Source organism: Helianthus annuus, chromosome 11 (genome assembly GCF_002127325.2).
Source record: "Helianthus annuus cultivar XRQ/B chromosome 11, HanXRQr2.0-SUNRISE, whole genome shotgun sequence".
Lineage (NCBI taxonomy): Eukaryota > Viridiplantae > Streptophyta > Magnoliopsida > Asterales > Asteraceae > Helianthus > Helianthus annuus.
This window is the reverse complement of record NC_035443.2, coordinates 189,586,174-189,602,629: the sequence shown is the minus strand read 5'-3', so window position 1 is coordinate 189,602,629 and position 16,456 is coordinate 189,586,174. Positions and strand designations below refer to the sequence as shown.

Here is a 16,456-nt window from a genome sequence, read left to right as displayed (position 1 = left end):
TGAAATTATAAGGATTATCTCCTAAAGCTTTTAAATTGTTAATTTCTGTCGAATCTTGTGCTTTTTTACTTTGCCAGATTCCTAGGGCTATTGGTCCTAGTGTAGTTTCTAGATAGGAAAACATGTCCATACTATCTTTTTTATTCGTTTCCCACATTCTAACTACTGTTTGTTCCCATGTTAACACTTCATCTATCCATAGTTGGGGTTTTTGCCGTTCTAATAACAACATATTCCCACTGTATGTTTGTCCTATTGGTAACCTGCTACCTCTTCCTCTTAATGTTGATTCTTGACTGTAATCTATTGATGGTTGTGTCCAGGGTTCTCTTCCTAGGGTTTTATGTGAAGTTCTATTACTAGAATCTCTACTCCATTCCATTCTAGGTCTTTTTCCTTGTAATTCTTTTTTTGTAGCCATATAGGCTTGTTCATGTTTATAAAACTCTGTTAACATTGTTTTTCCCTGTAAAATGCTTTCTACTAATGGTAAATTACAGAATTCTTGTAATTTTTTATAGCTTTCTTCATAGGTCATGCCTAGATCTGTTATACATTCTATTATCATATTATCTACTTCTTCTTGTATATTTAATTCTGTAAATTTTTTATCTATTATTTGTTCTATTGTTTTGTTAGTTTCTTCTGTTTTAAAACCTGTTAACTCCTCGTCTTCATAATCTATTAGAGTGTAATCCATATATTCCTCTTTAAATTTTAAGAAATCTGTGTTTATTTCGTCTTCATTTTCTGTATCATATATTGGGTTTATTTCATCTTCTTCTAGTTGTTGTATATTCATAAAACTATATTCCATAGTATTTTCATTATTTTCCTCATTTGTAGTTTCTTTAAAATCTGTAAATCTTAAACTTTGTTTACCATCTGATCCTTCATATATAAAACTCCTCTTTGGAATTAAAACTGTTTTTTCATTTTCTTGAAGATCGTTTATATTCCATTCTAAACCTGTTAATTGTTAGGGATCTATTTTAATCGGTTCTATCATTTGTATAGATTTTGATGCTACTGCCTTAACTATCCCATCTATGTTTACCTTGTATTTCATTCCTGAACTGTTACTAGCCTTTCCTAGTACTCCTACACTTATAACTATATTGTTTCCATCGTAATTTTCATATCCTTTCGTTTGTAAAGCTATTTTTATATTTTGCAAATCTCTTATGTCTTTTAATATTCCTGGTGTGCAATAGAATAAGGCTGTATTTTGGCTTAAGTCAACTTCCATTCCTGATATTATGGCTTTTTTCATTTCTGTTTTCCAACTTTTATCTAATATTAATGCCAATAGTTTAGTTCCTAAATTCTTTCGTCCTAAAGCTTTAATGCCTATGACGATTAATCCTGTATGTACAAAGTGTTTACCAGAGTGTTTAATTCTTTGTATAGTTTCTGGTGATAATAAATCTATAGTTACTGTTTTATCTAGAACTCTGAGACTTTCTTCTCTAGTACTTCTTATTAACGTTGTATTTACATTAAATATACCTGTTTGATATAATATTTTTGGGTTTAATATGTCTAATTGGTGTTGATTGTACAAATCCATATTTCTGTCTACATCTATTTCTTCTTCTATTTGTATTATCTGTTTATTACTATTAGACCCTGATCCTCGTCTAAGTATCCGATTTAAAAATGTTTCAGATGTAATTATATCTTGTATACTACTTGTTGAATTTCTAGCTTCTTGTATAGATCTACTTCTTCTTGAAATTTGGTTATTCATTTTCGAGGTTGCCAATGTTTATATGGTGTTGGTTTTTTAATAATTTTTATATCTTCAATGTTAAGCTTGTTTATAGCGTCTGTGATTTTATCTACTTCTATTTGTATATTATTATTTTGTATATTTTCTGTTTGTTTTTCTAAACAACTTCTCTTTAGTTCTTTAAGTATTTGGTTATTTTGATCTTTTATATAATCTAAATTTTGAGAATATTTTTTAAATTCTTCTGTATATACCGAAATCTTTTCAAGTAACTGTTTATTAATTATGGAATCTTTCTGTAGGTTACAACCGAGATTTATTACCAGATCTGTTAAAGCGTTTAGATGTGGGTTATCTGTATGTAGACTATGTTTACAATTATCTTTAATTCTGCAAATAAAACTATATTTTTCTGTATTAATGTTTTTAAGGCTGGGTTTTTCAGTAAACTCTAAATTCAAGAATTCAAATTTTTTGAATGGCGAAGATGATTGAGAGTTCTCTATGGTTTAATAAATTCCGTCTCCTTAGCTTTAATTCCTACCCTTAGTTTCTTGTTAGATATTCTTATATTCCAGTTTTTTAAGATTAATATGAATTTAATTCTATTATACAAAACTACAGATCCTCATCCAATTTGTTACCAAAGCAATAAACATTTCCCATAATCTTCACCTGAGAGAGTTCCCCACAAAAAGTTTTGGGCATTCAAAGCCAGTAAAAATATGGAGCTTGTCTCTGTCTTTTAGATTTTAGGAAAGCCTTTGCTCTGATACCATATCAGAGGGGGTATATACCCATTTTTTTTGAAAAATATATTTTTTTTAGTATGCAAGAAATATAAACATGGATATGTAAAAAGAAATATAACCAGAAATATAAAATATATAAGAAATATTTTATATATTTTATAAAATATTCTTATAAACATGGATATGTAAGTTTGCCATTTACACATGTGTAAATCTGTTATATTTACACATGTGTAAAAAATTTAAAAAGAGTGATTTTGAAATGAGAAATGAATTATTTGATGTTGTAAATTATTTTTTTGATGCTTAATTACAGTGAGTTTTGTATATATATATATAGGGGAGGGTTATTTTGAGAACGCTAAATATTGCGAGAACCGTGAGAACGAATGAAAAAACCAATCAAAACCAATTTTTTTTTTTAATACAAAACTCATTGTAATTAAGATACAACATCAAAAAAATAATTTACAACATCAAATAATTCATTTCTCCTTTCAAAATTACTCTTTTTAGATTTTTTACATATGTGTAAATATAACAGATTTACACATGTGTAAATGGCAAACTTACACATGTGTAAATTTTCTTTATTCACGAATACACGTAAATTTAAACGTGTAAATTAAATTTCTAACATGGTATTCGAGTAATAATGATAAGTGTAGAAAAAAAATTTGAATTTGAATTGTTTTTGACCAAGTTCTTGCGGTTTTTTCATTTGTTCTCACGGTTCTCACAATATTTAGCGTTCTCATTTAAACCCTCCCCTATATATATATATATATATATATATATATAGGGTAAGGATAGTGTAAAAAGGGCCTAAAGTGTGAGAAGTGTAAGAAGTGTATTATAACACTATATATAATACTATATAACACCATATAAACACCGTATAACAATATGTAACACCATATAATACCATATAACACTATGTAACACTATATATCATTATATAACAAATATAACACTATACATCTATCATAGACATGCTATCAGACAACCTATAGTGTTATATTTGTTATATAATGATATATAGTGTTACATAGTGTTATATGGTATTATATGGTGTTACATATTGTTATACGGTGTTTATATGGTGTTATATAGTATTATATATAGTGTTATAATACACTTCTCACACTTCTTACACTTTGAGTACTTTTTACAGGATCCTCTACCTATATATATATGTACGAGATCAGGAGAAAACGTCCTAAAGTGTGAGAACGGTGAGACCATTTGAGCTAAATTGAGGAGGAGCCCCACTCCACGCCCCCACACCATGTGGTAAAACCATTCAATGTAGTCATTTTAAAAACTAGCAGTGTAATTTGAGGTTACCTAAAAGGAGTGGTCGGGATCAATGGGCCAATCAGAGTCCACCATGTGAGCTTTTCATGGCTTTGTTTGAGCTAGAAACGATAATAAGTACAAGATAAAGGATGGCAACAACTACAAGAAATAAGGATACCGTATAACTGGGAATTGGAGTTAAGAGAAGAGAGCCACATGTTGAAGAAGAAGCCAAAGAATTACAATAATGCGTTTACCTTGTTAACCAAATGATGTTCTAAGATAGTGATGATGACAAATAGGTGGCGATTCAGGAGAATCCAAAGTTGAGTCGTGGTATGAGATTGATTCTAAAACCGCGTAAGGCATCAATCAGTTGGTCAAAATGGGTACCATTAAAAGTTAACTTGTTTGTAAGTTTGTATAAAGTGCACTGTAGAACAAGTTCCTACATTGGAGGAACTGTCCAAAATATCCCCTCAAATTTGTGTCTGATTGGTGGGGGTGGGGCCGGATGTTGTGAACTGATCTAATCACAACCAATTACTAATCAATTTAGGCACTAAACGGCTTGATTCTATTGACTTAGTGTGTACGGATTACAATGGATAGAAGACAATAGAGAAATAAGAACAATTCAGAAGGAGATGGGAATCAGAATAGAATTTGAGATGAGAGAAGAATAACCAACTTGCCTAAACAATCTTCATTCCCTATTGTTCTTGGTTCGTCTTGTTTATATTCTCCATTCACTTTGCTGGGCCACTTGAACTGGGCTGGTCAATTGGGCCCTATATAGGCTTAGGTTCATAACACCGGAGACCACTAATCAAAGCATGTAAAAATCATATGTGCTAACGACTAGACATGGACTAATATATATAATAAATGGTGTTGATTGATAAGATTATATTACTTATTACAAATTCTTAACTACTAACGTTTTATGGACTAGTATTATCATGTTTACTCAATGATATGCGGTGCATGCTCCACCTAATTATTGTATGTATGCAGCAAAAACAAAAAATGTCTGCTTTTTGACCTTTGAAGACATTTTTATTGCCCACGGAACGGAACTTCATGAGATACAAGTAACTCATTGCAACAACAACAACAACATTGATTTTACCGACATTAGACAAACAGACCTATAATTTAGAAGCAGGTTTTCTAGAAGAACTTCTAGCTGCTATAAATTCCTGCATTTTCTTGAACTGCTCCTTTGTCATCCCATTGTAATATTCATGCGCTCTCTCCTACAAAAAAAAAACCCTTTCATCATCATCATCTATCTATACACACAAAATCCTCTTTTGCCAGGAAAAACACACCTAACTGTATAATAATACATAACATTCTCTTGCAGCTCATTTGCCCCTTTTCTATATAAGCAAATTGCATAAAAATGTAACACGGTTGCGGTCAGAGAATTGTATTCTCACTACTACAAAGAGAATTCAAACTCTCAAAAACTTTCATTTATGGGAATCTTGTAAGTAACCGCTTTTCAATGCCATCATCGCTTTGAACGCGACAAATCCCACTATTATTCTATGCCATGACTCAACTATGTTACTTTCTAAAGCTAATTGTGTGTTAAAAATTGCATACCTTCTCTAGTAAAAGAGCATGATGAAGATCTAGCTTGCCACCATCATTTATAACCGCTTTGTACCTCAACACCAAATCCCGATTGTTTTTCATAATGGCCTCTGCAACTTCACGGGCTTTCTTTAACAATTCACTACTTTCAACCACATGGTTCACCAATCCCCACTTCTCTGCTTTCTCTGCAGTTAACGGGGTGGCTGTTAGCGACACTTCTCGGGCTTTATTAGGCCCTATTATGCGTGAAAGCTTTTGCGACAGACCCCATGAAGGAAATATCCCAAATCTGCAAATCAATTTCAACATGTTAAAAATAAATACACAAGGGTTTTATTTGCTTCTTGCTTGACAATTACAGATTTATGTCACCATGCTCTTTGATCAAATAGATAGCACTTTAAACTGTCATTCATTTAATACAAAATTACTCTAAGGTCAAACAGACAAATTTCAATAAGGAAATTACCAAAATAGACAAAACTTTTAAGCCTTTCAAAACTAAACCAGCCACTCAGAGTGCTACACTTAACCCTTAGCCGGTACTTTTGGGCACTAAAATTTAGGATTTTCAAAAGTGGGATCCACCACAAAGGCACTCTCCTTTCTACACGTGTCATATGAAGCCAATAGATCAGTCATTTAGCCGCCAAACTTAGCCGACGACGACACGTGGCCTAATGGTTGAAAAGCCGGCCACGTAACCTATTTTGACGACTGAGCCGGTGGTGTCTAATCGGGTTTTAAAAAGCACCTAGGCGCGAGGCGCAGATCTCAGGTGCAGAAAAAGCGTGTTTTTTTGAGGCTGAGGCACACGCCTCTTGTACATAGAGTGTTTATTTGCAGCAAACTGTTGTACCTTGGGGCTTGGGTAATTTGGCTTGTACATGTAGGTAAAATCATATAAAGACCTTATTTATAGCTATTTTTGGGTAGGGGAAGCTAAAAACTTATAGGATATATCATTAGTTTATATCATCGTCTTGCGCCTCGGTACGAAAATACCCCCCCCCCCCCTTTGAGCATTGCGTCTCGGTTTTAAACTTTTAGGCATTGGCGCTTTTGTACACCTCACGCTTTTTAAAACCAAGGTGTCTATTTGGTTTGGCTGGGCTCACTAGTCATATTAAACCTCAAAACTTGTGAAACCATGTTGACCGTCAAAAACAGTTGACCTCTACTTAATTTACCTGAAAATTTGATCAATACCTAAACAATTTAACACCTACTAAACTCAGTTAGATCTCAAATTAATAAACATATGCATAATTCAGCTTATAACTAACAGTTGAGTCAAAACAAATTCTAGGGTTTCAACTTTCTACAGCAAAATCATCAGCATAATAATAACCAAACCTAGCATGCGTATCAACAAATTTAGCATCAGTAGAAGCAATCAAAATATCACAAGCAAGCGAGATCTCAAAACCCGCCGTAACAGCAAACCCGGAAACCGCCCCGATTATGGGCTTCCGGCACCGCTCCATCTGAGCAACCGGATCCGTTTCCACATCCTTCACGTCTCCTTTGAACACATCCTCTGCAGAAGTCAGATCCACGCCCGAACAGAACGAGCGACCCGACCCGGACAGTATGATGACGCCCACGGAGTCGTCGGAGCTGAGAGAGTTGAAAGCACGCGCCAGATCCACCATCATCGGTCTTGTTAGTGAGTTTAAGGACTTTGGGCGGTTGATTGTGACGTAAGCTATCCCGTCGGGATCTTTTTTAACGACGATTAAGTTTTCCGGTGACGGTTTATCCATTTTTTTGATTTGGTGGGAAATGGGTTTTACGTGTGTGAGGAGTTAACAGATTGGTTTGGTTATATATGTGTTGAATGTGTAATTTGAGTCCTTCAGTTTTGGTGATTGTATTGAAAAGTCCTCGGACGTTTTGAAATGACAAACATATCCTTTTCGAGATTTTTTTGAATGACTAAAATTTCACGACACTGTCCTTTACAAGATTTTATTTGATTGGGAATTCTACCACTTTACCAACATGCTATCAAAATACTTTATAGTTTATACGGTCTAATTTTGTGTAGGCTCTATGTGACATTTGAGTTAAACTTACTTAAATAATATGATCTGGGTAATGTAGACAAGGTTTGAGGTGTTATTTTATCAGGATAGTATTTGATTACATATTTTATTTATTTGTAATATCAAATGAGAAATTGAAATAAAAAATAATGTGAGTTAGTAAGTACAGAGTACGCACTCTATCAAGACTATAATGATTCCACGCACCATGAAACTCTAGTGATGCTTCCCCCCAACTATTATAATGGTTCGACCCAGTGTTTTAAACACCAGTTTTTAAACAATAACGGGTTGGGCTATGAAACGGCTCAACCGGTTGTACCTGGTGGTTTCGGGTTGACTAGTTAACCCTAAAGTTTCATAAAAAATACAACTTTACCTCAATAAAAGTTAGTTTTCCAACAAATTAGAGGGTGGAACTTGAACTTCAGTTGATCAATAGGGTTTAATTGATGATTTGGATGCCGTTAGGTTTTAATCGGCTTGAAATTTTAATCAATAGGTTGTAATTTGGATGGGCTTAATTTAAACTCAAACTTTTAACGTAGGCTTAAAGCGGTAGGTTGGTATGAACCTGTATCAACGGATTTACCGACGGTTTGAAGTCTATACCGGAACCCTATTTATATCGAGTCAACCGTACCAAATAAATAAAGGATAGCTGGTATTACCGGCCGTATGTCCGGGTCAAGGTATCGGACCAGAATAACGTTGAATCGGAGGTTGAGCTGGTGACCCAGCGGTTGGACCGGGAAACCGGCCGGTCAAACTGTTTTAAGGGGTTGGACCATTTTTGTTGTATATTTTTCAGATTTAACCCTATTAAGTTTTATAATATTTACGACACCTTCCGATTCTTACATCCGGTCCGACTGATCGGGACCCATGAACCGATAAGAAGACCGATTCGAAATCCGAACCGGTTCTGAAAACATTGATTTATGCAGTTGGAAAATAAGTAGGCCATTTATGATAAAAGAGTGAATCATAAAGGGGCCCTATATTAGTATAGTTTGTTAAATCAATCTGGATGAGATAACGTCAAGAGATGGTTTTTGCCTTGAAATGTGGTCCATGGATTGTTTGTTTATTTATATACATAAAAACTTTATTTAATTATTTTCATACATTATTATTACAACGGGTTGTTTGATTTTTAAAAATATTTTCATTATTATAAGTGGTGAAATGAAATCAATTAGCAAAGACGTGAAAACGATAACAGTGAATCTGTCATTAGTTCAGGAAATGCATCTAAAAGTTTTGCTTTGATTAATCGATGAAGCAACCTTCATGCTTTAATTTTCTTACATAAGGTTTGCAAGCAAAACCCAATTAAATACTTACAAGTTTTGCTAATTTAAAAAATTGTACTAGCAATCAAAACACTTTCTACAACTTGCATTAAGCTAGATGAAAACAAGCCTTAAACCTTCAATTATTGCTTAAACTTTCTAAATCTTCAGTAACTGCTCTCTATGTTTGAATATTCATAATAAAGGACAATCCTAACCTTGGTCAACACTTGCATATTTAGCGTTGATTAATTGATAATTAATGTAACCCCTCAATTCGTTCTTTATGTCACTAAACAATAAAGTTAGATTTAGTCAATTTTGAGTTTGGAGTTGATGAATGTATTTGTTTGATAAAAAATCTATATATATATCTATGTATATATTATTAAATGAAACGTTACGATCTACGAATTGAATCAAGAGTAACGAGTACACATGGGTGTACGTACCAATGACTTTATGAGGTAAAATGGACAACGAATCAAATATTTACAAACTAGGACGTTTTTAAATTAATCAAAGCAAAAGGACTGTATTATACTACCAGATTAATCAACACATGAGGCTAATTAATGCATGCCAGCTTTCATTCCTTTGTATATTTAATATTTCTATTTCTATTATAGTTTTATAAATAGTTTTACGTTTTATTATTTTAAATTATCTATTCTTATGTTCCCATTAAAGTCAATGGGAACAACAAGAAATCTGAACCCTTAGATCAAACTAAGATTAAATCCTGACCCTTATAATTCAATACAAACTTCTAGAAGGGGAGGTTATTTGACAGTTTCTTGAATTCTCTTTTGACTTTACACATCGCAAAGAACGGAGGCCACGATCAATACCCTGTTACCTGCAGTTTAGCGCCACACATAAACTGTATTTGACAAGAACAACCGGCAATAGTCTTCTTCTCCTGCATTACGTGCGATCTTTCTCAAAAAAAAAATCATGATTTCTTTTTTTCCTTCTGCAAATCAATCACTGGATGGACATGTACTCACAAACACACACCGATCCACCTTTCTCACTCTAAACCCTTAATTTTCCCCCTCTCTAAACTCATCATCCACGATCCATCCCGAAATTGATACGTACGCTTCGGAATCTCGTGTTTCCACCATGTATCAGTAGTGAAATTGGATCGATCCAAGCGGTTACCAGGTATAAATTTGATTTATTGAGTTGTTTTCGTTCGAATTTTGTTGTAATCTGTTTATGCGCAGAAATTGTTTTTGACTATTTGTTGTAATTCGATCACCAACGACTAGAAATCCTTCCCAAAATCATGTATTGGATAACAATATTCAATTATTTGGTCTAATTATTGTTAACTTTTTGACAATTTTGATCTGGATTTAGGTTTGATATGTGTATGTGTTACATGATCCAGTTAGGTCCAAAAATCATAAGTTTAGTCTTCAATCTTGTACAACCAGTGCTGATCATCCTTATACCATAATTGATATCACAGACAGACACATGCTTTTCTATTAAACATGATAGTTTTTATTTATTTATTTTCTTTTTCCAGTTTTGGATATGAAGATATAGGGAGGTCAAGACCTCCTTAACAGCTATGAAAATCAGAATACTTTTTTGGTTTTTATTTTTATTTATTTTTCATAGTTTCAAGCTTTCTTTGAATTATCATTGACTACAAATATTCCTCTTTTTATCTTTCATTTGTTAACAACTGCTAATCCTCCCTTTCGCATTTGTGTTTGCAGAAACCAAAAAACGTTTCGGCCAAAAAAGGGCGCCCCATCAGGAAGTAAGGTTAGTTAGCTACACATTTTAAAGGAATGTTAATGAATTTTTTTATTCTTTATCAAACTTACTTGATGTGCTCGATTTATTTACACGACGTATTCAGGGCGCACAGCTTAAAAAGCACATTGATCCAACTTTGGGTAGTGGAAATTTGAGGGAAGCCGTTCGCCTCCCCCCTGGAGAAGATCTTAACGAATGGCTAGCAATTAATGGTAACAATCTTCACTGATTTTTAGATATAAATTAGCATATGATTACTTACTTTTATAGCAACTATTTTTGCTCATATTTTGTTATCTACAGCTGTTGATTTCTTTAATCAAGTGAACATTCTTTATGGTACTCTTACTGAGTTCTGCACACCGTCAACATGCCCAACAATGACAGCCGGAACAAAGTAGCTTGCTTAATCACTCGTCATTAGTCAAAATTATATAGTCTGTGATATTTTGCTAAGTTTTTTCTTCAGATACGAGTATAGGTGGGCTGGTGGAGTGTCTATCTAGAAACCGATAAAAGTATCGGCTCCTAAATACGTCGAGTATCTGATGGAATGGATTGAAACTCAACTTGATAACGAATCAATATTTCCTCAAAAACTGGGTATATAATAATTCTTTGTAATAAACATACATATCCATTTTTCAGTTAAAAAGAAGATTTGGTCTAACTTGTGTGCGCATTGCAGGTGTGCCATTTCCTCCGAATTTCCAGGATGTGGTGAAGACAATATTCAAGAGGCTGTTTCGGGTATATGCTCACATATATCATTCACATTTTCAAATGATTATGAGTTTGAAAGAAGAAGCTCATCTCAATACTTACTTTAAGCATTTTGTCCTCTTCACATGGGTAAGCCATCTCTAATTTCTCTATAAATCATGTTCATTGATGGTTGGTTATTAGGCAAAGGGGTAATTAAGACAGGGATTTGGATGAAGTAACACACTAGGTTTATTGTAATGTTTAGATTGGTGGAAAGCACATGGGTATTTTTTCCATGATCTGCATTCTTTAATCATTGGTGCAGGTGTGAAAAATCCAATTCTATCGGACAATCTGTGGCAAAATTGGCTGCAAGAATCTTTTGTTTGTTAAATTAGCCAATGCTGATGATTTTGCTTTGACACTTGATGGATATCAATGAGGGTCACGTGTATGTTCCTTTGAACTGGTTGATCAATCATGCACAAAAGGATATTTGGGGACATAGGCAAAATTTCTTAGGTAGACTTTCTTATATATCTTTATGCTTTTATTAGGTCAAAATTTCTTAGACAGAATTTCTTATATATCCTTATGCTTTTATTAGGTATTATCAACCTTAATGGCTGATGAGGAATCAAAGCCTCTTGATTATGTATCAGAGATTGTTCTGTCGAGAAAAAAAAAGGGGATGGGCAATTAGAAGAACAGAGCAGTTGGAACAACGTTTTAAGAAATCTAAAGGTGATAACCGGTCAGAGATTGTTATGTATATCAGCTTCACGGGTGGGGGTGTTTGGTTCAGTACACTTTGGTGTGTGTGAGTATTCGTGATATATGATGGCGAAAAGGGCGCGAGGCACTAGCACCCTGTGTGAGTCCAAAAGGGGAGCAATCGAGTTAGAAATCTGGGTGTAATATGAAAAAAAAATTGGGTGCTAGTGTATCTGCCATTCATATTCGATTCATATACCTTCTTTTGCGTGCTTTCAGTTCGGGGGTGGGGCATGCACCTTTAGGTATGGTAAGATTAAATTTTTAGGTACAATTTGGAATGGTCTTTCCAAAGATAGGAAACATGAGTGGGGGTAATAAATCTTGGTGTGTGGGTGCGTATTGGTGAAACATGATGGCTGAAAGGGAGGGACACTTTCCTAATAGGGCTATTATGTTGACAATTCACATATAATGGAAACATTGAGAATGGAGTCATAAAATGAAGAATATGCAAGTGGGTCTCCTTAAAAGCTACTGAAACGAGGAATATGGTAAGTGGGCATAATAAAAAGCAGCTGAAATGAGGAAAGGGAGGGTATTCAGCATGATGTTCAAATCACATATGAAAGAAAGGCATTATGAGGAAAGGGAGGGTACTAAGCATGATGTTCTTGGTTGCCTTTCTTTCAAGGATCATCACTAGACAGTAGCGCAAGAAACACAAGCAGCTGCTGAAAACTAGGTGGTAAGAGGCCTAAACAAGGAGCATCACTCGACAGTAGCGCAAGAAACACACATAAGCGGTCTGGGCATATCGAACACGGATTTGTATAAGACTAAGGGTAAAAGGTAAAAAAACGTGAGTTGCTGTTGATTCAAGATATTTCGGCTCGGTTATAGTCGTTCTTTTGTACAGAGGGCTGCTAAAGTACACAATGGGAAGACAGGATGAATTTTAGTTCAGGGATTGTATTGGGCAAGTCTCAAACTTAGGTTTATGTCTAGAAGGTTTGTAAAACCATGCTCATGATGTTATTTTGTTGCTGGTATTCGGTGCCAGCTACTTGCTGGTTGGTTAATGGTTATCCTTGCCTTTTAAAAAAAAAAAGAGAGATAATTTTTGCCTTTATTATTGTTCCTTTTTTATGATCGATGAACTTATTCTTGGTAATTTAAGTTTGATAATCTAACTAGCATTTAACATGATGTTTTTGTTTAGAATCATTATGCACTTAATGCAATTTTTTTGTTTAGAATACAAAGAAAAAAAAAATACTTATGTTATTTTGACAGTAAATACTTGTCCACCGGACATGTATAAAACGAGTCCGTTTTATTAACAAGATTCAGTCCGCCGGACGGGTGTAGAACTAAATTTACCCAAACGGAACCCGCTTTGGGTTTTCTTAGAATGCAAAGAAAAAAAAACCGTCATTATACCATTAATATGCCCGTCCACCGGACGGGTATAGAACTAGTTGTATCTTGATTGTTGAACATATATTTTAGATCGTAAACTCGGAAAGTAATTATAAAAATAGAAAGCAGAAAGCAGTATGAAATTAATATAAACCACACGGACCAATTGTTGGAGGAGGAAAAAGCCGTTGAAGAAAGAAATTAAACATCGATTACCTTCTTCAAAACACAAAATATTTTGTTAATTTCCTTCCATCTCGTAAATAAAAAAAGACGAAGACATGATTAAATCAGAATCATGCTTCGTTATCAATATTCTTCTATTGATCACGATAATGTTTTTATTGGACGGCGTGAATTGTAGAAGTTTCTTGACTCTAAGGCCACCGATCGAGGATGATGTAACTCCAAAAATCGTCACAAGAAAAATGATTACAGTTGATGTTAAGGGATCTGAAAAATTTACGTCTATACAAGATGCTATTGATTCTGTTCCTGACGGGAATCAAGATTGGGTGCTCATTCATGTCAAGAAAGGAACTTACAGGTCATTCATTATTTGTTTTTAACAATTAAAAAAAAAACAAGTTACATATGTATTTTAATGCTTTTAAACATGTAAATAATGTCTCTAGCTACATCTATGTTTTTAAAATTATGTATATATCATCTTTCTTGATGTGGTGCTTTGAGCCAAACATGATTCTGACGTAAGAATGAGCATCTCAATTGCTAATTGAGCATGATAATATATGTATGTTAATTGAATAAGATAATATGTGTATGTAAATAACTAAATATAAAATCTAATGAGTTATTGCTATGCAACTTAGCTAAAAAAATACACATTTTAATACAACTTATTTTGAAGGGTTATTTAAATGTATGTAGGGAAAAAGTGAGGATTCCAAGAGAAAAAGGTCACATATTCTTAAGGGGAAGTGGGAGGACTAAAACAGTGATTGTTTGGTCACAAAGTTGTGAAAACAACTATGAATCTTCCACTTTCAAAGTTGATGCTGATGATTTTATTGCCTTTGGTATAAGCTTTAAGGTACGCTTACTTTACTTACAACGCAAACATGAATTAATATTGCAATATGCATATCCACTAATACTAATACTAATGCACATATGGAGTCAGAATGACGCACCTACAGGGATTGCTAACACCTCACATAACCAATCAGTAGCAGCCTATGTTGGTGGTGACAAAGCTGCATTTTATAGTTGTGGATTCTATAGCTCTCATAACACCCTTCTTGACAATGAAGGTAGACATTACTATGATCGATGTTACATTCAAGGTGCCATCGATATCATATTTGGTCAGGCGCGATCTGTCTTTCATGTAAGTGGATGTGTTTTTCATTTAACCACAAGTTGATTATTTCAAAACACAGTACACTTACCTGGTACATATGGACAGGAATGCGAGATTTTTGTGATAGCAGATCAACGAATAGAGATTCAAGGGTCGGTGACGGCTCATACCCGAACAAGTGCAAATGAAAACACGGGATTTGTATTCCTTAAGGGTCGAATATACGGCATTGGACATGCTTTCTTAGGTCGGCCGAAAGGTGACCATTCTCGAGTAGTTTTTGCAAAGACTTATTTATCCAAGTCCATAATACCCCAAGGTTGGAGCGACTGGAACCATCATGGCAGTCTAGAGTAAGTATTTAATTATTAAAGAAAAGAACATAATTGTTACTTAACAAATTTTGTATATATATAGACATGTATACCATGCGGAATACAACTGCCATGGGCCGGGGTCTAGTACTGCGGGGCGGGCTCCATGGCTGAAGAAACTTAGTGGCCAAGAAGCTGCACCCTTCCTGTCTACAGATTTCATTGATGGAAAACAGTGGTTGCTAGCATAGCATGAAGAACCTGTCTGATTGGATGGATAATATATACAGTGGATTGGATTTCCCTTCAGTTCATTTCTTGCTTCTAACGAATAATAAGACAAGTTTATTTTTATGTTTTGTAAAGGATGGATGGATGGTTTATCATGCACACTCATTAACCAATACTCACGTTCATGATTAAACCATTCCATCGAGTCTAGAATTAGAACCATACAGTGTAATATAATAGGCCAGGCTAGGTTTAGTTCAGTTTTTTTATTTGGGCATGTGTTTCCATTGCAACTTCAATAAGAATCAAGATTAAACTATCATCATATACCTTTATTTATTTATTTATTTAAATAATCAATTTTCTTACAACAACATTTTGGTCAAACCCAAATCGGACATGATAGGACTATGACAATTAATCCTAGGACAACCCTCAAAGAAACCAACACCTAATACCATCTAGACACTTTTATGATGAGTGTCAGGCTCTTTTCTAGTTCAATCCAAAACCGAGCCAATCCTTCAATCGAATTTAAGAATTCAACATTCGAACCACTTTCAGCTCTTGTTCGATTTTGCAGCGACCAACAAAAGCCCATTCACCCGGCAAACCCAATGACAGAGGAAACCCACCACCCTAAGGCTCACTGTCCCAGGGCATTTTCTCTCTAGGCGAGACTTGAACTCATGACCTCCACTTTGAAAGGTTATAAAGGTCGTTGGCCACTTATTGTGTAAATAAGTCCTGTGACCGTGACTGAATTAAGTCAAGTAATTTAGGAGTAATATAGAAGAAAAAGTAAAAACCCTGGGCTTAGAGCACTCGGGGCGGTGCGTTATAAATCTTCATCACGCGTTATTTGATCACGGAACACCGCCGCCTCCCATTTTTCACGCGTTATTTTTAAAACGCGTTACACCCATAACGCGTTGAAGTTTGAATTTCGAACGTTGGAAAATGACCGTTTGGGTATTTTTTTTGACCGTTTGGTATTTGATCCATTTTTTTATATAAAATCCAACCTATTTCAATACAAAAAATCAATAAACTCTCCAACTATTCTCACACTCAATACAAAAAATTAAAAAATTCTCCAACTCAATCTAAATAATTTTACAAGAAACATGGAAGGTTCAAGCAAGAGAGGTGGGGGTTCGAAAAAAGAGGTTCGGGTACGAAGAAAAATCCCGTAAGACCCAAGGTTCGAGCGAATCTTGGCGAGCCGACGCG

At 34.5% G+C, this 16,456-nt stretch overlaps 2 protein-coding genes and 1 pseudogene across 2 annotated transcripts; 2 read left to right on the top strand and 1 right to left on the bottom strand.

Annotated features, from left to right (window-relative positions):
- Positions 1 to 4,804: 4,804 nt before the first annotated feature.
- On the bottom strand, positions 4,805 to 7,205 carry LOC110891501 (probable enoyl-CoA hydratase 1, peroxisomal). Its single transcript, XM_022139201.2, has 3 exons — positions 6,748 to 7,205; positions 5,398 to 5,680; positions 4,805 to 5,042 (listed from the first exon to the last, which is right to left on the bottom strand). The coding sequence occupies exons 1-3, from the start codon at positions 7,155 to 7,157 to the stop codon at positions 4,935 to 4,937; spliced, it is 801 nt and encodes a 266-aa protein (XP_021994893.1). The 5' UTR covers positions 7,158 to 7,205; the 3' UTR covers positions 4,805 to 4,934.
- A 2,595-nt stretch (positions 7,206 to 9,800) lies between these two features.
- LOC110889022 lies at positions 9,801 to 13,070 on the top strand (annotated as a pseudogene).
- A 564-nt stretch (positions 13,071 to 13,634) lies between these two features.
- LOC110887508 (probable pectinesterase 67) lies at positions 13,635 to 15,463 on the top strand. The gene is made up of 5 exons (XM_022135095.2): positions 13,635 to 13,901; positions 14,246 to 14,408; positions 14,499 to 14,705; positions 14,784 to 15,031; positions 15,096 to 15,463. The coding sequence occupies exons 1-5, from the start codon at positions 13,636 to 13,638 to the stop codon at positions 15,241 to 15,243; spliced, it is 1,032 nt and encodes a 343-aa protein (XP_021990787.1). The 5' UTR covers position 13,635; the 3' UTR covers positions 15,244 to 15,463.
- The last annotated feature ends 993 nt before the right edge of the window (positions 15,464 to 16,456 follow it).